The sequence below is a fragment of the Amblyomma mixtum genome, chromosome 4 (assembly GCF_055824585.1).
Source record: "Amblyomma mixtum isolate Tamu chromosome 4, ASM5582458v1, whole genome shotgun sequence".
In the NCBI taxonomy this organism is placed as follows: Eukaryota; Metazoa; Arthropoda; class Arachnida; order Ixodida; family Ixodidae; genus Amblyomma; species Amblyomma mixtum.
Genome location: NC_143015.1, coordinates 92,957,974 through 92,983,932, shown reverse-complemented (window position 1 = coordinate 92,983,932; position 25,959 = coordinate 92,957,974). Strand labels below are relative to the sequence as shown.

At 50.1% G+C, this 25,959-nt stretch overlaps 3 protein-coding genes across 7 annotated transcripts in view; all 3 read left to right on the top strand.

Moving 5' to 3' along the window:
* LOC149347442 (uncharacterized) overlaps positions 1–25,959 on the top strand; it is a 197,452-nt gene that overhangs the window by 67,622 nt on the left and 103,871 nt on the right. The window lies entirely within an intron of this gene.
* On the top strand, positions 426–25,892 carry LOC149347443 (uncharacterized). 2 transcript variants are annotated; one of them, XR_016292523.1, is made up of 5 exons: positions 426–592; positions 2,488–2,606; positions 4,126–4,236; positions 22,633–22,742; positions 25,486–25,892. XR_016292523.1 is itself a non-coding variant. In XM_089587121.1 (4 exons), the coding sequence occupies exons 1-4, from the start codon at positions 443–445 to the stop codon at positions 22,661–22,663; spliced, it is 411 nt and encodes a 136-aa protein (XP_089443247.1). In that variant the 5' UTR covers positions 426–442; the 3' UTR covers positions 22,664–25,892. The 2 variants fall into 2 exon arrangements, 1 of the variants encoding a protein (XP_089443247.1); XM_089587121.1 differs by having other exon boundaries at positions 22,633–25,892.
* Positions 8,287–20,058, top strand: LOC149347444 (uncharacterized; the record flags this gene model as incomplete). Its single annotated transcript, XM_089586027.1, has 3 exons — positions 8,287–9,327; positions 19,694–19,759; positions 19,984–20,058. Coding segments are annotated over 3 exons (1,182 nt in total), but the record flags the coding sequence as incomplete, so codon positions are not given.

Below are 25,959 nucleotides of genomic sequence, written 5' to 3'. Positions count from 1 at the left end.
TTTCTTTTTCATTGTAAAGATTATAAAGTGGTTATTTCGGCCTTTGTTCTCATTACAGAATGAGTTGATCTTGATAAGTGTTCGAAGTGTTCATCGATAATTTCTTTATCTGTTTCCCTCTCATTTATTACCTATGTCTTTTCTTCTATTGGGTTTAATGGCGCATAAACAGCTAAGGCTACTACGCTCCAAGCTCATATTACCTACGTATGCGTGTGTAAGCAAAACAAGTAAGTATGGACGTAAGTGTTGGTTGTTTTGTTAGGGCATTGTCATGAGGCCAAGGTGAAAGCGCTCGGTGTTTTCGAAGAAATGGCCTTGTTGGCCAATGTACAGTTGATCCTCCCTTCTGGAAGCATGCAATGGTGTCTCGTGTGCAGCGCCGCCGTTAAGCTGGATCACACTCCGAGTTTTTCTCTACTAAACTCATGATTCTCTCAAAATGCAAGCAAGCCGAGGCCGGCTTGTGCCATGCTCTCCCGCTGATCCCCGTGGGCCTCTCGTCGAGCTCATTTCGCGGTCCGTCGAACGAGTGACGGAGGCAACCCGGGTTTCATCTAATTCCACCACAGCGAAGAAAGGGCGGAAAGAGGTCAGTCAGATGATACCATAATCATGCTACGCAGCTTATCCTTTTCCCTGTTATTCAGGCGTCAGCCTTACTTGCCCCATTGTGGGAAAACCTGCCCTTTTGTGTGTGCATGTGTGTGTGTGATAACACTCGATGATACACTTAAAAAAAGGCGGTTAAATTAATGATCGGTCCCGCGAGGTTGCTCGGAAAGAGTTACCTAGTTCGCAGAGGTCCCACGGGCGGCAGCACCTTCAATATGAAGGCAGTGACGCTACGCTTAAAGGCTGATGCACTGCGCCAGGAGGACCCATAGGAATCTGTACTGTGCATATACGGGCATTAACCCATCAGCTATGACGTCATGCCCTCAAGGTGGAGCGCGGACCGCAGTACGGCGGCGACTGCCTTCACAAAGTTAGCACGCCACCAGGATGGCTGCGGCGGCCGCGTAGAGCCATGCTGAGGTAGAATTGCCAGATGCGTATCATCGGATTACATCACGCCGAAGCGCGCGCGGCGACCGCGTTCATAAATTGACCGGGAGGGCATGCGCCTTCTCACACGTAAGCAGCCTTAATTGTGCCTGTCGGGTTTTTATGGCTGTTTACCAGCGCCCTGCTTCGAGATCTTCGTACTACGGCGTTACGCTATCGGAAATGGCGGCTGTTATTTATTGATTTTTTAGGTTTTAGAAATAAAAGTTAAAATTTAGGCAAAAAACGTTATTTTAATGTTTTAGACCGCAGTATCCTCAAAGCAGAAGTGAACACAGTATTCACACAGAACATTGTGGTTGTGTAGGAAAAAGGCCTAAAACGAGAGAAATTAAAACAAATACGTCCTTAAAACGAGAACCTGGTTATTCAATGAAAATTGTTTGACAAGAAATGAAAAGCTATATTGTAAATAAACAGAGAACAGACAATAATTATTTAATGAGAGTGACAATCTACGGCAGCAGCAATAATTTTTCTGATGACAATGTTGTTCGCAAAGGTATAAGTGCGAGGCTGTAGAGAATAATAATACTGTCACGGCATGGAAGACGACCAAGTTGGCACTGGCGCGGCACGGAGCGCTCGCGCCAGGGCCGCCACCATTAGATCATTCCATCGCCATACGTCATGTAGCCCTGTCTTCATCGACTTACATAACAATATGTGTTGAAAGGTGATGTTTGCCTGCAAAGGTGGTGGCGCCTTTTGGTTGTTAAAATGAAACTTACAATTACATGCGTGATAAAAATTGTTTTGCGCTGAATTACTTTTGTGTTGCTCGATATCTGAATATGTTATTTTTATTTTTCCCTGCCGAAGAGTAATAGTGGAGATGACTATAAATAATGATCTGAAAATTGTCTTAATTTCTTCCAGGAGCTAATTAGTGAGCGTTTTGGTGAACAAGTCCTAACAATGAAGGCACACTTAGCCTAAGCATGATCTCATTCATCTGTTACTTGCTAAAAGCTTGAAAGGCCGGACTACTGGGCTTGCGTTACGAGAAGACGAAGCACAGACAAATAAATACATAAAGGGTATGATCAACTCAAAAGCTTTCGGATACTGTGTGGACACAATTTTCTGGGAGCAGTGCAATTTCCAGCTCGAAAGCGTGTGTAAGCCGCTGACGACGACGTGCCATATAGCGCTGCATCCAAATACGAGCACGTTATCTTAGCGTTCTTTTTCAAATGGCTGTGTCTGTGTGTGGAGTCTTCACGCTCCGCGCAGCTCTTCATATGCAGAAAGTCGGTACACTGAACAGGAGGGATGCGTGTTGCCGCTTTGCCAACCATTACAGCGCCCCTCGGAGATGCGCTTTTAACCGGCTCTAGACTTCACTTCTTCCCGTACCCCGAGACGCGACTTCATGAGCGCGCTTATCGACACTTTTGCTTTGGTGGGCCGTTGCAGGTGCAGAGGAAGATCATAGCCGAATGCAGACACCCTCCCCCTCACATCGCTCTGTGGGAGGGGCCATTGTGCGGCCTGCGCGACGGAGCATCAGCCTTTCCGTGCTGCAGACCAGAAAGGTGGGCGGTGCTTCATGTCCGCGTACGTCGTTCGCGACTTCGACTAGTATACGCGTTGGAAGAACCGGGACGAACAGTAGAGTTAAACCTGGATATAACCACTCTTTTATTTACCACAAACGAAGTTGTCTGCAAGTGGGATGTACGAACGAAGCAGTTTTACAGAACACCAACTAACAGGGCAAAGGGAGGGAGTATTTTCGTGCTAGTGGTGCCCAGGGCGCCAGCAACGAAATAACTGCTGAAGATATGCTCCAGTGTGCTGCAGGCAATTTAATACCGTTGGGTTTTTGCCGTGCCACCCCCGTTTGCGTTTTTGTTTACGCGCGCTATGACATTAAATGTTACTCTACAGACCCACTGCTAGTAACGTGTGCTGCCACCAAACGACGGAACTGCGAAAGCTCCACTGTTTAATATACGTGGGCGACGTTTTTACTGGTTTTATGCACTGACATTCGGCGTGAGTCGGCTGAAATTGAAGCTGTGGAGAGAAAAAAAATGCTGTATGGATTGTCTGAATCACGCGGGGGCATTTCTCCTCCTTTGGGTCGTCCGTAAGGCACTGCATACCATTATTAGGAAAGACGAGGTCTTGTAAACTTGTCCACATGGCTGTACTCGAATCTCCTTGTCGTTCGCTTTTATAGCGTCTCAGACTCAGCTATTTAAGCAGCGTTTGCTTAGGGCCTACTTGGTTCATGATTTCAACGCGGAATACTGTTTAGTGCAACACATAAGGGAACAAGATAGGTGTTGAAATTCACAACTGTTTAGAAACAACGCGCGTACATATATACATTAATGCAGTCATTCGTTATATGATAACCTACACAATCTTACGCATATATCACCAAGAAATATTGTTTTCGTTTCAAGCACACTGAGGGGTCGCTGATATACACGTCACCAACCTTTTATCTGATAAAAAAATGCTTCCAGTACACGCTTGTTCCCTTTATGTGCTGCGGTAAAACATATTCAGGCTTAAGAATTTCAGCTCTTTCCATTTTGTAATTTTCCTTGGGCAGAGGCGTGCGCTGATGTGAGCGGGTAGATAAGTGTTGTTTGTGTTGTCTTGCATCTGTAATCAGTGCATGTTGAAAGGGCACCGTGTTTTCTAATACCAATTATCTCCAAGAGCATACGTGTCTGAAATGTTATTGATCAATAGTGCGTTGTAAGTTTCTCTCGAAGTGATTACCTATGTATGCTTCTTTAGGCGTGCGAGTCTGTACACAAATGTTCAAAATGGGGTAGTGAATGTTTATTTCCATCAAGCGAAGCGTAGCCATAAAGCTTCAAAGGAAATGTATACAGCTGCCACGTTTTTTTATGTGCAGCATTTGCGCATTTAATTTCTAAGTTAGCAAAGATTTCGAGAGGAACGATCCCAGTCGGAAATTTTGTCACCTGTTCCTCATTCCTGGAAGAATGCAACTGCTACATTTGTACCGATCCGCCCCTTAATCGGATCCCCCATTGAGTTGGCATTTGTGAAAATCATTCTTCACTCCAGGTGGTGGCTAACCAACCTCTGCAGCTGCCCAGCCCCGCAGTGGTCGGCCGACAACCACTTGGGCCAGGCCCTGCGAGAGACGGGGGCCGCATCAGGCAGCAAACTACAGGGGTGAGCCCTTTCACCGCACCACAGGGAGTTAGAGCACCAGCCGAATAACCAACGATCGCAGTGTCGTGCTACATGTATTCCTCTTCCTCATTATTCCTCTCTCTTTTAGCAGTGCCCTGCTTTGCGGCCTTCATGCTATGGCACTTCCCTGTCGGAATGGCAGCAATTATTAGTGCGATAGCATTTGTAGTGGGCATTACCGGCCTTTAGCATTATCAAGTGCCTTATAAAGTTTATGTATACAGGGTGTCCCAGCAAAATTGGACCAAGGTTCGTAAAAAAGCTAAGACTTCTTCAGAACTGAAATAACGCGGATGTTGTTGGGGTTTATGTAAAGTTACAGTACCATTTTTTTCGCTCCTTCTGTTTGAATAATTAGTCGAGCTAAACTTTTTAAATCTAGCTTGAATCGTTCAGACGTCAATAGGAAAGTTGTGGAGCTCCACAAATATTGTCGAACCCAGGCACCACTTCCAACGAGATAGACTTCACGTTGCATTTTTTCTTCGGGAATGACGAAAGTCCGCGGATTTTAAAAATATACCACGTGACAGCGCACTCCGTGCGCCCGATGCGCCGGGATTACAGAGCTCTAATCCGTGCTTTGTAAAAAACACTCGCTTCGCACGTTTCGTGCTGACCAAGACAGGGCTTCGCGTTGTGCATGGTTCCAAGATAAGCGCCAGAGGGTTCGGGCGGCAATAGAAAAAAAGCGCGGCTCCTGTTTTTCAGCGCAATTCACACGACGTTATCAGGCTTGTTATATACATCTTTCCTTGTTGGGATCTTGCTCCCAAATTCAAAGTTATGACTTTGCTATCGTTCCTCCGCATGCATTCTGCTAATCTGATAGTGCATTTATCGCCGCAGAAACGGGAGCCGTGCTTTCTTTCAACTGCCGCCCGTACCCACTGGCGCTTATTTTGGAACCAAACACAACGCGAAGCTCTGTCTTAGGCGGCACGAAAGGCGCGAAGCGAGTGATGTTTTTTGCAAAGCACGGATGAGAGCGCTGTAATCGCGGCGCATCCGGGCGCACGGAGCGCGCTGTCACGTGGCATTTTTTTAACTCCGCGGCGTTCGTTTTCCCCAATAAAAACGGCCACGCTAAGTGTATCTCTTTGCAAGTGCCTGGGTCGGACAGTAATTGTGGAGCTCCACAACTTTCCTTTTGACGCCTGAACGTTTCAAGCTATATTTAGAAAGTTAATTTATATCGAGTAATTATTCAAATAGGACGCGCGAAAAAAAAATGGTACTGTACGACAACATCCCTAACAACATCCACGCGATTTTAGTTCTGAAGAACGCTGTTTTTTTTTAGAAATCTTGGTCCAAGTCAGCTGGGACACGCTGTACACATAAGGCATTTTATTCAGTCAATCACAATATTCTCCTTTCCAAGATTCACACTGACAGTTTCCGTGGGAGTGCGCAAGCCTTGCTGAAATTATATTTCCAATATATAAAGCAATATGCAGAACTAAATAATGTGAAGTCATCTACACCTCACATTAACTCCGGGGTACCACAGGGGAGCTTGGTACTACCGCTTATATTTTCCATTTACATAAACGACGTAATCCGCTACACAATCAATCTGCAGTTTGTATCACATCTGTTTTGAATACAGGTAGTTGTGAATGTGGCATCGAACTTTGTGCAAATAAAGTGTTGGACGACATTCACACACGAGTTGATGCAAATCATCTTGGGATAAATCCAAATAAAACAAAGATTGTGCTATACTTGGCGAAAGGAAAACACATTTCTGAGCCACTTGATATACAGTTAATATACAGTTAGGCACCAATATATTGCAAAGAGTTGATTCTGTAAAGGTCCTTGGTGTCAACTTTCAGTGCCCTTAGGATGGAATAAGCACATTGAACATCTTTGTTCTAAAGTAGCCTCTATTGTACGGGTCTTATGCAGAATCAAAGCATACTTCCCGAAAAATTCAAAATCATGCTGTGCAATTCCCTAGTTTTGTCTTGACTCCCATATTGTTACCTGGTTTGGGGCACTACTGGTGACACGAATTGGTCTAATCTGCACTTACTCAAGAAAAAAGCTTTGAGATGTTTAGCAAATATTCCTGACCTTTATACTTCCAATGATCTTTTTTTGCTATATATGATAATTCTCCCATTTTTAAAATCTATAGATACATGTTGCTGGCATCCTTCAAGTCCTCGGTTAAAACCAGCGATAACATCTTAGAGGCTGAAAAAGAATGAATCTTGTCGCCAGACCCGTCATGGTGAAACGTGGAATGTGCCCATGCCACGAGAAAACTACTGGAAGGAATCATTATTATACAAGCTTCCCTCTTCTTAAATCGGTTGCTGCAAGAGTTGTTTGATCCTTTTTGTAATCGGAATTCCATGATTAATTTTTTTTTACATCTTTACCTATGTGAAGTGTGTAGTAGTTTTTAGTCGCTCCCACATAATTGTTTTCAGTGACAACTGTTTGTACATGCCCACTCACTTTCATTTTCAATGACTGCTGCGTCCTCAATAATTGCTTACAATCTTGGCAATACTTTTGTGTTCCCTTTCTTTTTTTTCCTGTGAAATATTTGTGCCTAACCATATCTGTATGAATGCCAATTTATAAGGGGGCAGGACTTGCGTCAAGCCGTTGCCACAGCTTTTTGTCCTGTGTCGTCCTCTGAAAAAAAGGAAATAAAAGAATTGAAAAAAAACTTAAAAAATTCCTCACACTATCTAATGCTTTGGATTCCCTGCCTTGTCTGCGCTTTCGCTGCCTAACACCACTGGTCACTTTGTTGGCGCATTGTAGGCTATGTCAATTTAGCATCGTGAATTTTCTCAGAACACGCGTGCGATAGCCGTATTTTCTGTCCTTACTGCCTTTTTTTCTTTCCTGAACACTATGGGCACATCTACAGTGCTGTGAGGAACCGCTTCTGAGTGTGCCGTTGTGTCAGTGCGTTCCTGCAGCGCCATGCCTGATATTCATCATTCCTTCTCTGCAGGTGTCACCAGCCGCTATTCGAGGCCCTTTAGAAAGCCACCGTCACGTCATGCGCAGGCACAACCAGCTGTCGCACTGGGCTCTGCAGTGTACATACATAGCCCGTGAGTAGGATACCAGGCGCACTATAGCCTTTGATGAACTGCACGATTAGAGCTATCCTGCGATGAGTTTCGTCACGCAGCTTCTGTCGCCTCCAGTAACACCTCCGCACCTGTCCTGCCCCCGCCTTCTGGGGTGCTTCCCGCCTACTACTTCCTTCAATCCACTTCTGCAATCCACCTCCGCCCACCTTCCCTCTCCAGAGATGCCGTACACCAACCACTGTCCCTACACAACCCTCCAAAAGCCCCACCCAACATTAATCCACCTACTTACACCTTCCACAAGATTTTCACCAGTTAGAAACTCATGCCGCAAAGGGAGAAGCACATGATGGTAAAATGAAGTTCAAAGAATCGGTGGGAAATCCAGCTGCCCATTGTGGAGCACCACCTAGAAGCCAAATCCGCATCCTGCCTTCACCCACCTCCACCAATAACCGTGCACCAACTACCAGCATCATTCACCCTCGAGCAAATTTTGCTGGTTTGTGCAGCCACGCCTTTGAATAAGGAATTATCTACCCTAAAAGCACCAAAGTAGTCATACAGGGCAACAGCTGTTGCGCCTTTCATTCATTTGATTTCACGACTGTCCTGTCGAGTTTCTCTACGTCGAACCCTAGACAGAGTTTCTAAGCACCGCTCTATGCAGCTTTGAAGTGGGACAATTTAAAGCGCTTGCAAACACCCCTGCATGGCTGACAAGATACACTGAATAACGCCATCTGCTGATACATATTGTCAGTGGACAACGAAGACAGTGCTGGGCTCGTGCACGGAGCGCGAAGAGGACGAAGTGTGATCTGCGCGCCGTTGGCCGGCAGTGGTTCGATTGAGCTGCTGTGAGCTGCTGTCAGCATCCCTCAGTGACTACTTCTTGTGTGCCTACATTTACGTAACATCTCTTGGTGAAGGTGCGGGGTACGAGCCGCCATGCCGCTGACCCGACGAGCCGACGAGCCGATCCGTCGAGATAGCTACCGACGCGCCTGCCACGCCAACTGTCGTCCTAGCCCACCCTCGAGACCCGGGCACATTCTGCGGTACCGATGGCGTGGACGTCGAAGACTGGCTCTCGCTGTACGAGCGTGTGAGCACACACAACCGGTGGAATCCCACGATGAAGTTGGCCAACGTCATTTTCTACTTGACGGGCACTGCAAGGGTCTGGTTCGAGACACACGAGGAAGAAGTGACCAGTTGGGACCTGTGCAAGCAGAAGCTTACCGAATTGTTCGGTAAGCCATTCGGACGTCAGCTGGCTGCGAAGAAGGAGCTTGCATGCCGCGCACAATCCTCAACACAGTCATATGTGTCTTATATTCCGGACACTTTAGCCCTCTGCATGAAAGTTGATTCCGCCATGTCAGAGAGTGACAAAGTAGGTCACGTTCTCAAAGGAATTGCAGACGACGCCTTTAACTTGCTGGTGTACAAGGACTGTGGAACAGTTGACGCCATCTTAAAAGAATGCCGCCGCTTTGAACAAGCGAAAAGCCGCCGTATTTCCCCTCAGTTCACGCGGTTGCCGAACACGGCGGCAACGTCGTCCTGCGTAGACTCATCCCAACCGTGCTCCCTGCCAACATCCGACAGCCTGACACGACTTGTACGCCGAGAACTAGAGGCAGTGTCTCCCACAATTTCCCAATTATCGGTACCGGACAGTGCCCCTGCAGTATCCCTTATACAGGCTGTTTTCCGACAAGAATTCGCCAATCTCGGGATCCGACCTGTATGCTCCATTAGTTGCCCAGATGCTCGCAATGTGTCTCCCGTGCTCGGTGCCCGACATCCGTACCACACTCGCCGCAGCCGCAACCCGGATGAGTGGAGAACACCTGACGACAGGCCCATCTGTTTTAACTGCTCCCGAGTTGGTCACATCTCCCGACACTGCCGAAGCCGTCCGTCATCGACCTACCGCCGCTATCCTGATTCTTTCTATCCCCGCCGCTCGTCGTCGCCCCATGAACCACAGCTCGCAAGCGCTGACGCTCAGGCCCCTCCAACTAACCGCTCGTCGTCTCCTTACCGTCGTCGATCTCCGTCGCCCCAAACTCGACGCCCATCATCTCCTGGCCCGTATGCTCGATCCCGTTCGGAAAACTGATGGCTGCAGCGTCTGGAGGTGATGCTGCTCCGACGAGCGACCTTGGAAATCCTCCTTTGACTCTACAAGCCCGACGGAATATACTTAGCGTAGACGTGGACGGGATCCCTGTTACCGCTCTCATCGACACGGGAGCGCACGTCTCCGTTATGAATGCTTCTCTACGCCGTCGCCTAAGGAAAGTGCTCACTCCTGCCCACACCGCTTATGTTCGTCTCGCCGATGGCGGTACTTCCGCTGTCGTTAGAATGTGCACAGCCCGTGTGTCAATCGCCGGCCGCCATACTTCGGTTCTCTTCACTGTCCTCGAACACTGCCCTCATGACCTCATCCTTGGCCTTGACTTTCTTTCCGAACATTCTGCCCTCATTGATTGCGCCACAAGTGTCGTTCAGCTCGCCCTACCTTTTAACGAGGAGCCACCGGCTCCAGTTGTCCATCGCCTATGTACCGTGGATTTTGTCCGCCTGAACCCGAAGCCGTCACTTACGTATCATTCTCTTCCGTCCCACCAGTTCCCCATGGCCAATACATCGTTACTCCAGCCCTTGATGTAACTCTCACACGGAGTGTTGCCCTCGCACATACAGTGGTCACTATGTTTGCCAATCGAGTGTCCCTTCCGATCCTCAACATTTCATCGCACGTTCAGCCGCTTCCCCAAGGCATGTCGCAGCCACGCTGTGCCCTGCTTCCGACTGCGTTGTGTCAGCTGTCACCGGCTGTGAACCTCCCTCGCCGAAATACGCAAAAATGATTGCCCCTGACCTCTTACCAGCACAAACTCACGACCTCAGGTGTCTTCTTTCCTCATTTCACGACATCTTTGACTTCGACAACCGCCCTTTGGCTCGGACCTCTGTGGTTACACATCGCATTAACACCGGTGACGCCGCTCCTATCCACAGACGTCCGTATAGGGTCTCCAGTACAGAACGGAACATCATTCAGCAGGAGGTGGACAAAATGCTTACCAAAGACATTATAGAGCCCTCGTCGAGTCCTTGGGCCTCACCAGTTGTTCTAGTTAAAAAGAAAGACGGGAGCTGGCGCTTTTGCGTTGATTACCGGCACCTTAACCACATCACGAAAAAGGACGTGTATCCTCTCCCCAGAGTTGACGACGCTTTGGATTGCCTTCACGGAGCCAAATTTTTCTCTTCCATCGACCTTCGATCCGGCTATTGGCAAATTGCGGTGGATGACCAAGACCGTGAAAAGACTGCATTCGTCACACCAGACGGCTTATCTCAGTTCAAAGTTATGCCGTTCGGACTCTGCAATGCGCCAGCTACCTTCGAGAGAATGATGGACTCCTTGCTTCGAGGATTTAAATGGGTTACATGCCTGTGTTACCTAGACGACGTCGTGGTTTTTTCGCCCTCATTTTCCACGCACCTCGAACGACTGACGAGCATTCTTTCTGTCTTCCGTAAAGCCGGGCTGCAGCTCAACTCGTCGAAATGCCAATTCGCTCGTCGCCAACTGACCATCCTTGGACATCTGGTCGATGCCTCGGGTGTCCGCCCGGACGCTGCTAAAGTTCAAGCTGTCAAAGACTTCCCTCTTCCGCAATCGTCCAGGGACGTACGCAGCTTTGTAAGCCTGTGCTCTTATTTCCGACGTATCATCAAAAATTTTGCTGGCATCGCACGTCCCCTCACCGACCTCCTTAAGAAAGACAGCCCTTTTACCTGGGGCCCTGCCCAAGGAGAGGCCTTTCCTTCCTTAATCCACTTGCTCACTTCCCCTCCTATATTGGTCCATTTCGACCCGTCGGCACCCACTGAAGTTCGCACAGACGCCAGCGGATATGGTATCGGCGCTGTACTCGGCCAACGTCACCAAGGTCAAGACCGTGTCATTGCGTACGCCAGCCGTCTTCTTTCCACCACCGAGCGCAATTACTCCATAACGGAGCGCGAGTGCCTCGCCCTTGTTTGGGCGGTCGCTAAAATTTCGACCCTACCTGTTTGGCCGCCTTTTCTCAGTTGTGACGGACCACCACGCTCTTTGCTGGCTTTCTTCGCTGAAGGACCCCACAGGCCGGCTTGGTCGTTGGGCATTGCGCCTGCAAGAGTACTCTTACACCGTTGTTTACAAGTCCGGGCGCCTACATCAAGACGCTGACTGCCTGTCTCGTCACCCTGTGGAGCCGCCAGATCCTGGAGACAATGACCTCGGCCCGTGCTTATTCGCTATCTCTGATCTGCTTAACATCGCGGCCGAGCAACGGCAAGATTCCTCCTTGCGTCCCCTTATTGACCGCCTCACCTGTGCCCACCCCGATCCTTAGCTCCAACTCTTTGTCCTTCAGGATGACATCCTCTACCGCCGCAACCTTCGCCCTGACGGCCCTCCGCTCCGGCTCGTCGTTCCTCAGCGTCTCCGCTCGTCTGTCCTCGCGGAACTACACGACCTGCCCACCGCGGGACACCTCGGTGTCTCCCGCACGTACGATCGGGTCCGACGCCGCTTCTTTTGGCCCGGCCTTTACCGTAGTGTTCGCCGTTACGTTGCCAGCTGTGACCTCTGTCAACAAAGGAAGCGGCCCTCCACTTTGCCTGCCGGGCTTCTGCAGCCTATCGACGTACCTCTGGAACCCTTTCATCGTGTCGGACTAGACCTCCTCGGACCTTTTCCTACGTCCAGTTCCGGCAACCGTTGGATCGCCGTCGCGACTGACTACGCCACTCGGTACGCTATCACACGTGCCTTACCAACCAGTTGCGCCACCGATGTCGCCGATTTCCTGTTGCAAAATGTCATCCTTCATCACGGTGCCCCACGCCAATTGCTGACGGACCGCGGCCGCTACTTTTTGTCCCGGGTAGTTGACGACATACTCCGGTCCTGTTCCACGCAGCATAAACTCACTACAGCGTACCATCCTCAAACGAACGGGCTTACCGAGCGCCTGAATAGGACCCTCATTGACATGCTATCCATGTACGTCGCACCCGACCATCGTGATTAGGACATTGCCTTGCCCTATGTAACATTTGCTTATAATTCATCGCGGCATGACACCACGGGCTATTCGCCTTTCTATCTTTTGTATGGCCGGCATCCTGCGTTGCCACTGGATACACTCCTGCCGCTTTCTTCGGCCTCGACCACGGAGTACGCACGTGACGCCATCGCTCAAGCAACCTCGGCCCGCGAAATCGCCCGCGACCGTCTCACCGCCTCCCAGGCCTACCAGAAGTCAGTTTACGACCGCCGACATAGCCCAGTCCACTACACGCCAGGATCACTCGTCCTCGTTTGGTATCCCTCTCGCCGTGTCGGCCTTTCAGAAAAACTCCTACATCAGTATAAGGGCCCTTATCGCGTGCTCCGTCAGGTGACCAACGTGACTTATGAGATTGCCCCCCTCGACCCTCCGTCGTCATCCACCCCCCCTACCACTGACGTTGTTCACGTGGTTCGCCTCAAGCCATACCGTGCACCTGCTCCGTCTTCCACTTAGCATCGGGATGATGCTTTCGCCGCCGGGAGTTGTGTCAGTGGACAACGAAGAAAACAGTGCTGGGCTCGTGCACGGAGCGCGAAGAGGACGAAGTGTGATCTGTGCGCCGTTGGCCGGCAGGCGTGTTCGCCAAATGCAGCCGGTACAGCCAGCGATGACAGCGCCGCCCACCGGCAGGTAGCAGCCACATTAAGGCTGGTTATAAATATTCATTCAGAACGACGGCTTGACATCGCCGCTATGGCGCAGTGCATTAGAGGCACGTGTTTCGTATGGAAGGTCGGCCGTTCGACTCCGCTCTCTGTACTGTAATTTTATTGTTTTTTTAATTTCAATTTTTTCCATTTTTTCCCTTTTAGGTCGCAAATCGTGATGCTTAGTGGCATATAACGCCATTTAAGATGATTTATTATCCCTTTTAGGTAAGCCGTTGTGACAATCTTCAGTCACCGTGATCAATTCACCGTGGTTTCAAGCCTTGTGGCTGTACAGGCTGCAGTTGGCGAATACGCGGCCGGCAGTGGTTCGATTGAGCTGCTATGAGCTGCTGTCAGCATCCCTCAGTGACTACTTCTTGTGTGCCTACATTTACGTAACAATATAGATACATTGATACTTTGACAGCTTATAAGCAATATTAAATAGTGCTTTATTTGTGAATGCATTTATTATGAGTAAAGTTCGGCGCATTACCATCAAATTTTGCTCTAACAATGACCTTTTCCGCCGATGAGCGCACCTTTCCAGAAAGTGTCGATTCGCGGTAATTTTTCATTTCGCCTTCATCCAAATTCAGCAGTGGCTGCAGCGGTCGTAATTGAGCTCGTGAACTCAAGCTGAGCATCAGAATGGCGTAGCTCCTGAGAAATTGAGACCCTTTGTATATTCTGTGTGAATTCTGAGTGAATGCTGTGCGTATCTGTGTGAAATATTGCAAATAATTATCTGAACGCCATAACCAAGTTTTCTTTCCATCACCCATCGGCTACCTCATGTCTGTCGAGGTACGCATAATGGTGTTCATTGCGAGGCCGTCCGCTGACCTCCCTGTGCATGTTTTTACAGCCTTCATTTTCACACGAAGGCTATCACAAGCCAGTGCATACGCTGACTGCATTCCGAGGTGTCCCACAGTTTGACGTATTATGTTCTCGGCAGCATGGTCACTGGCGTTGGCCAATTTAGCATCGGCCTCTAACTCTTCGAGGCCACAGGCATACGGGGAAATTTCATGCGCCTCGTGACATCAGCAACAGTGGAGCCATGCAGTTGGTTGCAAGGATTGGTACTGTGTGCACCGCACGAATTGCCTGCTTTGCCATTTGGATATATTTCATTAGGTTTCTTGTGTGGTGTGTGTCATGACTGCGTGCACCTATTCTAACTGTACGTGAGAGGGCACGTGCTCTACGTACGCGTTCGTTAGTTTCGTTCACAGAGAAGGAACTCCGGTAAAACTTGACTGATTGAATTGGCCGAACGGTAAAACAAGAAAACTTTACAGAACAGATTGGAAGCACGGCCTTTCCGTTGAGCGTCTCACAAACCACTGTCTTTCGATGCCGGGCCCAGCCCTCCTTTCTCCCTCTTCTGCCGCCGCTCCCGCCTCACCGACCTTGGACGGTCAGAGTTCCCGGAAAATGGCGACCGCCAACCGCGCTGCCCGACCTCAAAGCCTGCCGCCCGGTTCAGGGACTGCCGCGGAGGGACGGCCGCGGGAACCCCTTTCAGGCGCCCGCCGCTTGGTCGGCTCGCGCGCACACGCTCACACACGCACACACGCGCGCACACATGCACAAAGGTCCCTGGCCGAGGAAATCGCGTGTCGAATGGCGCAGCATCTTGTCTTCCTTTTCGTCTCCGCCACATTCCTCCCGAAATGACACAGTCATTTGCTAACCAGGGAGTTCCAGAGGGTATATTAGTTGAATTGGCCGCCGAAGTTTTGTTCCCCTTGGCATTCGGACCTCAAAAGCTCTTGCCTTGTCTCTTCCAGTGAAAGCCCTTTCAATTACTCGAAGCTTCCACAATTGGCGCGGCTGCAGAGTTTCTTTTAAGAGGACCACGTCGCCAATGTCAACTCGTTTTCCACTTTGAACGCCTTTGGAATGTGTCAGCTGCAACTCCTTTAAACACTCAGAGCACCAGCGCTTTCAGAACCTCTCCAACGCTTCACCACGAGTCGAGACCATATGTCGATGGTGGTTACATGTCAGTGCAGCAATTTCTTTTCGTTGCAGCGCCGTTAGAGAGGTCAGTCATCGTCCATTGAGAAACATAGAGGGGCAAAGCGGCTCAGGTTCATGTGGCTCTGTATAAACATGAGTAAGTAGGCGGGAATTCAGTACAGCTTCCACTTCGGTCAGAGTAGTTGACAGTTCCTCCAGAGTTAGGTGGCCATTTCCGAGAGTCTTCTACAAGGCTAGTTTCGTCAGTCCGACAAGCCGCTCGTAGAAGCCAACTCACCAGGGTCCGCGTTCCACAATGAATTTCCACTGAACCCAAGAGCTTACAATGTACTCTTGCACCTGGTCACTTCACATTGCATCCCAGAGACGCCCCAAATCCTTGTTCACTTTCTTGAATGTGAGGGTGTTGCCACTGTAGATGGTGCTCGGCAGTCCTCGTCTGGCGGTGATTCTCCGAATGCGAGAAGGAATGAGCCCGCTGACATATCGCTGACCAGTTTCAGATGAATAGCTCGAGTGACCGCGCAGGTGAACAGCGCTATATAGCACTTGATTGAAGTGGTCCCCTTGACAAAAAGTGGCCCGGCCAAATCAACGCCCGTCACCAGAAAAGGTTGGCCCTCTGTTATTCGGTCTTTCGGTAGTGGTGCAGTCACTTGATTTGCTGGTTGTGCATTAAATCTTTGGCATATTACACATCCTTTTAAGAGTCCTTTTCACCACATGCCTCGCTCCGATCACCTAATACCTATCCCTGAGCTGAGTTAAGGTGTAGCGTATCCCTCCGTGCAACACGTTGCGGTGGGAGTAGAGGGCAAGGAGCTAAGTCTCTCCTTAGGTATCACGACCGGATGCTTAGCGTCATAATTCAGGTGACTACATTGTAGCCGTCCACCAATCCTCAAGATTCCCTTGTCGTCCACCACAAGTGAAGCATTTCTGAGTAGAGTCGACGGGTACAGACTGCTTGTTCTGGATGCTTTTCAACTCTCTGTGAAAGCCCTGCCTCTGCTCGTTGCGGATCGAAAATATTTCAGCCTGATCCAGTTCTTCGGCGGTAAGAGCTCCGACTGCGTCGTTGCGTCGTCTCACTCTTCAGACGAATCGAAGCACCCAAGCTGTGACTCTGATCAGTCTTATGAATGAGCTGTAGCGCTTAATGTCCATTAATCCAGGGGAAGGCACGTGAGATGACATGGCTGGCAACGCCTTCGTTGGATGTTTTCGCTCCAGTTCCGCATCTGTGAACGTGTTCTGCACCAGTGCCTGTGGGCACTCGCCATCATGCTTGCGGAGCCACTGGGACCCTGTCCACCACACGTTACTGGCCGCAAGGCGAGAAAAGGCAACGCCGCGCGTCAGGAGGTCCGCGGGATTCTCTTTTCCCGGGCAGTGCCTACATTCATAGCCGTCGGTGGCGCACTGGATCTCGCAGACACGGTTTCGCACAAACTGCTGCATCGTGCCGCGTCTCCGGGATCGCGGAGTCGGTCCACAAAATTACGCGATCCGGGTGCTGCTCGAGAGTGCTTAGTAGGTATCTGCATAGTCGAACGGCGAGCAAACATGGTGTAGCGCCCGGCGACGCTATAAAGCGCCGGCGCTGAGATCGGCGTTCCCGCGCTAGAGGAAAATAAAGATGAACAGCGCGTGCTGGGCGCGCACGCCCGGCACGGGCAGTCCGGAACTAGAAGCCTGCCACGCTGGTCGTCTCTGTCTGGTGCTCCGCTGCGACCCCGCTAATACCTTAACAGTGGTGACCTGGCGAACCGTGCCTTCTATCGCAGCGGCGTTCCAGCATGGCGTACTGGCAGCATCCAAGTTTCGACCCGCCGCTCCCGGCGTTCCGGCCTGCAGGCGTCGGCGGGTGGTTCGCCCAACTGTAGGCTGCGATGTACCTGAACGGCATCACCATCCAGCCGTTCAAACACGAAGTCCTTTGTGACATCCTCCCGGCCGACCTCCTGCGTCGGCTCACCTACTCTGCCTTCGGCGGCCGGCCATACGATGAGCTGCGTGCGGCCGTCTTGGCGGACTTCGGCGCCTACTACGTTCCGCCGCCGCTCTACGACGCAGCGGACCCGTTTTCGCCGCCGCCAGCCTCTGCCCCTGCACCGGCCTCGCCCGCGCCCACGCAGCCTTCATCAGAACCCGGCCCGCCTCAGCAGCCCCTCGCCGCATCGCCGCCACTCCCGTCCAGCGTCTCCAGCCCGGCTGTCTCTCTCGACGCCATACCAGGTGGGATCCGCACGAGCTCCGCCTCGCGTCCTGCTCCCACTACTATCCGACCCGCGTCTCTGGCTCTGCCTCCGTGCGCTTCAGTGGCGTTGTCGCCAGAGCCTCCTGCAGCCAAGGACGACTCTGCGGCAGCAGCCGTGCCGAGGCTTCCGGCATCTACATCTACCTCGTCACTACCGTCAACAGCTCTGCAGGCCTCTGCTGTGAGGTTGAAGCCGCCACCACAGCATCTGTCAGATACCAATTCCAGTACCCAGGCAGCCACACCGCCTGCCCAAAGGGCCACGTTCCACACCCTCGGTACTGTCACCCACTTCTCGGCGTCTGATCCTGGCGACTCGACACTGTCGCAGCAAGCGCCTGTTTTGGTGCCTGACTTGAGCAACCTTCAGCACCGAATGATCAAGTTACCCACACCGAGTAGTGCGGCAACTGTCCATCCACCAGCTGTGTCTCTTGCTGTCCGCCAGCCGTCTGATGTAGCAGTCTCAACTATACGGCCTGTCACTGCCACAACCTTCTTCCAGACACCCACAGCTGATCATGCCCACACGCGCATCGACACTGGCGAGGTGCTCCGGACTGTCACTCCCGTTTCATCCAAGCACCTTGGATTGAGCCCAGCAACTTGCTCCGGCATCGTCACAGCTGTCACCGTTGTGTCGACGGTCCCACCACATCTGCTGTCAGTCCATGGAGCCGTTTCGGCCGCTCCTGTGCTTGTGATCGCGTACACGGTGCGTCAGATCCCCATGGACATCAGCCGCAACACTCCAACATCGCTGACACTTGTGTCAGCGGGCAGCACTACAGCCGGTGACGGCCTGACCATGGCCTCCCCTGCCTCCATGTCCATTGTCAGCTCGCTACCCTGCATCATTCGCCCGTTGCGCAGCAGCCAGGCTCGTCCACCTGAGCCCGCGTCCTCCACCCGACGGCTCTTCCCGGACCCTGACATGAACTTACTGGACACTCATTCCCTCCTCTCTTCCACCGAGTCCACATTTCGACGTTCCGTCTAGGCGGGGGGCCCTGTAGCGCCCGGCGACGCTATAAAGCGCCGGCGCTGAGATCGGCGTTCCCGCGCTAGAGGAAAATAAAGATGAACAGCGCGTGCTGGGCGCGCACGCCCGGCACGGGCAGTCCGGAACTAGAAGCCTGCCACGCTGGTCGTCTCTGTCTGGTGCTCCGCTGCGACCCCGCTAATACCTCAACAATGCCATAAGTTCCAGCCTCGCTAGATTGAGTTCTTTCAGATTAGCCACCCTCGATTTGCTCTCTACCGTGCAAGTTACGCCGTCTTAAGGGATTCTTAAGGTAAGGGATTCGACCGCCCCGTAAGCCGCGAGACTGGCGTCTACAAAGATATGTAGTTCCGTCTTTGCTGCTTGCCCGCCGACATCCGCTCCATAGTACCGCGGCACCTGTATCTCAGGGAGATGTTTTAATTCGCCCTACCATGTGATACTTTTCGGCTATATCACTTGGTAGTGGACAATCCCAATCCAGGTTTTGTCGGCAGATTCAGAAACTACAGCTTGGTTGGTTTGGTTTGGTTTATGGGGTCTAACGTCCCAAAGCGATTCGGGCTATGTGAGAAGACGTAGTGAAGGGCTCCGGAAATTTCGACCACCTGGGATTCTTTAACGTGGAGTGACATCGCACAGTACACGTGCCTCTAGAATTTCTCCTCCAAAGAAATTCTGCCGCCGCGGCCGGGATCGAACCCGCGTCTTTTGGGGCAGCAGCCGAGCACCATAAGCACTGAGCATGGCCCGGACAATAAAGGGCGACAGCCATCCCAGTGGGTCATAAATCCGTGCCGTTGTTTGTAGCATGGATCGTTTGGTGTATGATTTAGCAGCGTTGTCTGCAACGCACGGTGCAAAGGTCAGGCGATCTAAAATGGGGTCCCATGTCAGCCCTTGTACCGTGAGTACACCAGACATAAATCTCAGGGGCTTGGTTTCGTTAGATTCTTGCCCAATAGCTGGCGCAGCCTCTCGTTATTCGATGACCATTTGTGCAGCTTCATCGAGGCGGCGTGGAAGATTGCGTTGGCTTCGGTGTATATCTTCACGGCCTCCTCTTCGTCGTCTGCACCAGTTAGGAGGTCATCTACATAAAGGCCTCGCTGAAGCTGGATCCCGGCCTCGCACAATTTCAGGTGGTGCTGAAGCGTAGAGGAGAGTAATAATAGACTCGCGCTGGTTCCAAACGGAACTCTCTTCAAGCGCCACGTTTCAATGGGATGCAACGGGGAAGCGGGCTGAGGGGTCTCTCGGAACCAAAAAAATGGCAGGGCGTCTCTTTCTTGCTCTCGAATTCCAATTTGCAGAAAGGCCGGTTGAATGTCTGCGACAAGTGCAACTCTGTACTTGAGGAAATTAAGGAGCCAAACGAGGTCAGCTGTTAGGTTGGGCCCAGTCTCTAGGTTGTCATTGAGACTCTTGGAATTCTTCCAGTGGGAGGAAGCATCAAATACGACCCTCAGTTTTCGTGAATCGCAAATGACAGCTTCATGAGGCATGTGGTAAACGCAGTTGTTGTGCCGACCTCGTCTTCGACCCGTTCTGCCATGTCGGAGATGCCGTACTGCCTAATGGTCGTGTCATACTCTTGGAGCAGGTCAAGAGCCCTTTTGAGCCGGTTCGCCACCTGATCGATTCACTTCAGCGCAATTTCCCTGTTGTCCTGGAGTGAAATCTCGGATTTTCAGGGCAACACAACTTAATAACGACTACCGACTCGCTTGATGTTGTCCTCAAAAAACTTCAAAGCCTCACATGGTTTCTCGGTGTCATCGATCTCATTCCCCCCAATTGATTCCAAGGTCCGAAATTTGGTCAGAATGTCTGTCGTTTCCCTCTCAATTACTGAGGTTCGCAGTGGCACGGTTTGGAGGCAGTTTGTCTGCTCGGCACTGTCCTCAACAGACCCTTCAACATTCAATCCAGCTGATGTTTCCATCGCGCTCAGTCGTTTAACAAGTTTCAGGGATCTGCCTGTCGTTAAGTCCCATATGTGATCACGCCCGATCAGCAGCTCAACATTTTCCGGATACCGTCAATTGAGAAGTCAGCTGGTTCGTACCCAATGACCTTAATTTCTGCAGTACATTTCCCGGTGGCGAGGGAATAGGTTGGTCACCAATTACTTCTGTTTCCAGCACTTTGCGTTCGCGTTCGCATCCGCGCTTTGTCTTTAGCGTAGCTCTGACTCTCCGGGACTCGCTCTCCTCTCGGTGGCCTCCGAATACACCGACGGCCAACCTTTCATGCCCGAGAAGCGTGCATCCCTGATTCCGCGAGGTGTCAGCGGGGATGTAAGAGCGCTGACTGCCTCCGTCGAACAAAACTCGCACCTGAGCGCTGGAAGCTTCTCCACTACACAACGCAGTCGCGGTCTGCACCAGAACGGTCATTTTGTGAGTGGAGCTATCTCCCGTGGCTGTCGCTTCGAGGATTATTTGTGCAACTCGTCACTGCTCGGCTCGCTTCGGGTGGCCTGTTTCTAGAGTACCTCGGGTCGCACATCGTGCTGGCATGCTTCTTGCGGCATTTGTTGCATTGCACGTTTACGCGGCATGCTCGTGACTGATTTCCAGTTTTTGTGCACCGGAAGCAACGGCCGGACGAGCGCAAAGGTCGTTTCTTCTCTTCCGGGATTTTTGAGGCGTCACAGTTCTGCGTTTGCTGCTCGTTATAGTCACAGAAGAATCAGTTCAGTGGTGGTTCGCTCTGATGCAGCATTGCTGCGGATCGGTCATGCTTGTCATTCCTTTTTCCACGCGGCTTATGACTCTCCTTCATGACTTCTCTACTTCCCACGTCTACTCTCAAAATGGACAGCAGCTTAGAAAGTGAGGAGACGGTAACTTTTCCGCATTCGTCGGTAGTGTGTGACGAAGTTTCGGAGACGGAGCCTTGTTGCTCGCTGGCGAGGCTGTCGGTGTCGACAACGCACCTTCGGCTGAAGACCAGTAAGATGTCCCGGGCCATTGCTCGCTGTACAATCGGAAGCAGCATTCAACTATAGGACTCCAACTTCCGTCCGAGCGTTTCGAGGCCTCTGAAGACGCATCCTTTCTGGCTTCAACATTCCTCCTTGAAAAAGAAGAAATTGTTTTTGAGAAAAAGAACTAGAGGAGTAATTGTCTCACTTTTCAGTGGACGTCTCAGATGTGCCATGAGAGAAGGGATAAAGGAATGGGTGAGTTGCCGTAGTGGAGGGCTCATTGTTTCAGTATTCCTCCTCCAAGTAATGAGACAAGCACGTTGCAACGCATGCTAGCCAGGATCAGCAAACACTGAAGAGGAACTCAAAAGTTGGAAAGATTGCGCCGCGCAGCTCTACACCACTGAGGAGCGTTGGTTAGTTTACAGCCCTTCTGCTACAAAGCGGCAGTGCTTCGCACTGTACTTTTAAATGCGACTTGCGCGTAGTGCATGTTAACTGCCGGAAAATATTGCAAAATCAAGCTTCTCTCAAATTTTGCAATAGGAAGTATTGAAATTGTGGAACAGTTTTTCAAGTCATAGAACAATATTTCCTTCTCCACGAATATTCTGGTCATATGCACTTCTCCATGCACCTTACAAAGTACATTTTGGTCATATATGGTTCTTTTGATTATTCGCTAAAAAGTTTGAATAATGTTACAAGCAAACCAATGAAACTATTTTGTCTTCGTCTTTAAAAAAAATTGCAGCGCTAGGCTTCTGCATGCTTTACTTGGTAGTATTACTCCTCCTCATCATCTGCAACTTGCAAACCCCAGTTACTGACTGCGTTAATTCAGTAGGTAGCATAGCTATTTGGCCATATCCGCTGCAAAATTTCAAATTTATTAACGTATTAACAGAAGGTAGTGCCATTGGTAACTCACAGCAGGGCTGTCAGTTACCAATGGCGCCCTTAACGACTATTTGCCTGTTACATTGGCATATGAAGATCCGCTGAGCAGTTTGTCTCGTCGCCGCATGAAGCGTGATAGTGCTCTAAACTCCGAATTGTGGCCAACCCTTGCCACTCGTTCACAATATGTGGCCTCTACATGAAAATGCTAGACAGGTATTATGAAAGAGTTCGGGTAAACATGTGCCTGCCAACTCAAGGAAACATACTTGTCCCTCAGCTAACATACCTCCTCCCCCCCAAGTGCAGTTTTACACCCGTATATGAGCCGGATTATCGTAAACTGGAGAGTTAGCATCAATTGATGCCAGTCACCTACAGCGTTTTAAAGTTATCTGTCTCATATCTTTGCTTCCCCAGACTGGGTGCCCTTCTCAGAAGCTATAGCTGAACTCTACTGCCGACAGACCTTAAGCAGCTGACTGTTAAAGGCTCATCCACACATGGCCCGAAACGGCTCCGCACAGAAGGTACGAATCAAGGGGCCGCTTTCGTGTCACGAACACAAGCGGAAAGCTTCTCTAGGCCTTATTGATTCCCATCAGCTTTTTTAATGTTGAGGTTGAGGTGCAGTGATCGATGGCATGCAGCACTGCAAGCAGTCACTGAAACTAAGAAAAGTGGTTAATTTTACAGCAGTCACCACTGAACGCCGCCAAGAAAGAAACTAGGACTGCAGGCTAGAGCAAAGCTGCTGCCCTTGCACACGCGGTAACTAATAATAATCAGTACATATACAAATGTCGCTTCCACCGGTCTCAACTGTCAGCACTACGCATATGCTTCTCGAACATTTTTGGACGAAAATTTTAAGCATTCAAAAATTGTAAGGTACTGTCGTGGAAATATTGAAGGCAATGGTGGATTCTTCCGATGTGTAGCAGTTAAGATGGCCATAGAAAGCCAATGGGGAACGCCAACGTTTTGGATGATCACAAAAACGCTAATAGCTAAAAAAACGTGCGCCTCTGTGATGTCTTGCATTATATGAAAAAACTCTTTCACACTCGAAACTTTTCTTGCCCAGGATTGTTGGATATATTCTCTTGGCGTTCGTCCCTTCGGAATAGGCACAAACTGGCCAAAAGCGCTGACGTAAAAGTATTCGAACGTAGGCTCTTAACCCTTTGCAGGTTTTTGCCGTATGTGTACGGTGGCGGTTTTCTGTCCCGCAAGGTCTTTGCCGTACGGGTACGGTTTCAATCTTCCGTTTGAAATTTTGCGCCAAAAGAACAATGCGTGCTCACTGGGGGGTGCTGCCACCTCTTAGGACTTACAAGAAGTGTTTGAATTTTGTGCTGCCTTCTTACGGAGATAAGCAGAACTTATGTCTAGCTTTAGCGCAGCGGCACAGACTGCGGCAACACCCCTTTTGTAGTTTTGGTTTCGGCGCGTGATCGCAACGGAGTCACGCGAAATTTCAGTTTTCTTTTTGTCAGCACTATCTTGCAGGCGCTGCCGAAGTTGATTTCTATCTTTATTGGTGCTGCTCTTAGCATGCTTATCACCGTTGCTCGCGAGGTATTCTCGCCCTCTGTGGCAACGCGCCTACGCGGTTTCGATTCCGCCGCGGGATCGCAACGGAGTCGCGCGAAACGTGTTTTCTCTTTGTGGGCACTGTTTTGCAGAGGCGGCGAAGGTTGATTTCTATCTTTATTGGTGCTGCTCTTAGCTTGCTTATCACCGTTGCTATTCTATTCTATTGAACATTTTCCGAGTGATGCTGTCACCAAAGTACTGTTCCTATTTTTTTTTACTATTTATTCTCGATTATATACATTTTGTAGATTCAACATCCGCAATAAAGTAATTTGACCACCTGCGAAAGTTTTCTTCAAAATCATTCGACCCTCAAACGGTTAAAGGTGCACTGAAGAGGAATCTGACTCGTATTTTTACCGCTGGAACTTGATCTACACGTTCCGAGCGTTCTTGAAAACTTCGAATTATTGCGCTGTGCCGCTGATTTCCCTCATTTAAATCGGATTAACGTCAGGTTACCGCATTTTATTTAATTCCCCGCAAACGGTGGGAGGAGTCGATCGACCTTTCACCCAGTCCCGTGGGGGCTTGCCGCTCTGCCATCGGCAGAGTGCTACGTAGTGATCGGCGAAAGCAAGAAGTCGCGATTATTTCTTTTTCCATGGGTCTAATTTGCAGCTACGTAGTCTGAGACCAGATCTATTTATTCATGGAAACCTAAAAGAAACAAAATAAAAGCGAAAACAAAGTCGTCATATGACTGCCTGTGACTCCACGCGTTGGTTGGCTCCTCTCACCGTATGCAGGGAATTAAAAAAAATGCGAGAGCCGTACATTAATCCGATTTATTTAGGGAAGTCGGCCGCACAGTTCATTAAATCGAAGTTTTGTAAGAATGCTGGGAACGTGTAGTTCGATTCCCCGCGGCAAAAAGACGAGTTCAGATTCCTCTTCAGTACAGCTTTAAAGAACATTATTTTTGCAAACATTCGCGGAAAGAGACATTCACTTAAGACACCTGTTGTATGTGTACGCATTCAAGGTGCCTTACACGAAAAGATGTGGATATGTGTTTTCAGCCCGGTGCATTAATCCCGGCGTTAAAGCTATAAAAGCTGGCCATTCAACCATTTAACCAAGGCAACCTCCTCACAAGTGCGGCTGAGAGCAGCAGCTGACATCGCTGGGCAGTGGCGCATCGCTTAGCCACCGCACCACTGCGCCAGTAGTAGTAAGAAGACAACCAGGCACTTATGAATTTAATGTAGAGGATGACCAATTCCGCATATACGAGAATTGACCCATTATATCTATTTGAATAACTTAAATCCGTGTACAATGAATCCCAGCACCGGAGCCGAAGTGCTAGCCCACCTAATATTCACTTTCCCTAACTACGCAAATCGACCCTGGTCCTTTTCTGCATGCTTCCTAGCTTTAGCACACTCTAGTCTCCCGTTCTTCCAAAGAGTTCTCTCTCACTGCTCCCGCTGACCACCATGGCCTTTTCTGTGTAAGGGAAATGCTTCCTTTCTGAAAAATAATCTTTAATATGTCATATCGACTTTTCAGTCATGAGTGCGCTTGAAGATGCGTGGAAATCCGCAAGCTGGGTTTCAGCTGACGGCGCCTGCATCTAGTTCTAACTTTTTATTGTTCCTTTGATCATTTATTTTAGCTGCTCAGTTTACATGGCTACATTTAACAGCACAGGAAATTCTCTTCCCACAGGCTGTCGGTCGGCCAAAGGCGAGGGAAATGGCCACATGCACCCTGTGGCCGATGCTAGCGGTGCTCTCTGGTGCCCACGACGTACAGTTGGCGGGTGGTGGTCGTCGAAAGACTACGCTTCTCTGTAGAGGTCGACGGTCAGCAGCTACGTACGTCGCTCCAAAATCACCGACGTTACGATGAAACATCGTGCGATTAGAGCTGCAGCGTGCCTCAGGACGTTGGTAGCATCGGTTAATAATGTTTCCGGCGTACTTGCTGCCGCTTGGTGGCCATTTAGTCGGCCCAAATTCTTCTGAATACATGAGCGTGCTGAATGATTTGTCATTACTTGTTTCTCAATAGTGGCTGTTTTCAGTATATTAGTCTTTTATATTGATTATCTTTCCTCAAAGCTTCCAACCGTCTTTCACGTCAGGTTAAGCGTCATGTCTGGAAGTGTAGTGCGGGTTACGCGGGGCCAAATCTGCAGCA

Coding starts and splice junctions, on each gene's coding strand:
- LOC149347443 (XM_089587121.1), top strand. CDS start 443: ATGCAAGCAAGCCGAGGCCGGCTTGTGCCATGCTCTCCCGCTGATCCC. Junction 2,607..4,125: donor CCGTGCTGCAGACCAGAAAG/GTGGGCGGTGCT, acceptor TCTTCACTCCAG/GTGGTGGCTAACCAACCTCT. Junction 4,237..22,632: donor TCAGGCAGCAAACTACAGGG/GTGAGCCCTTTC, acceptor TTGCTTCCCCAG/ACTGGGTGCCCTTCTCAGAA.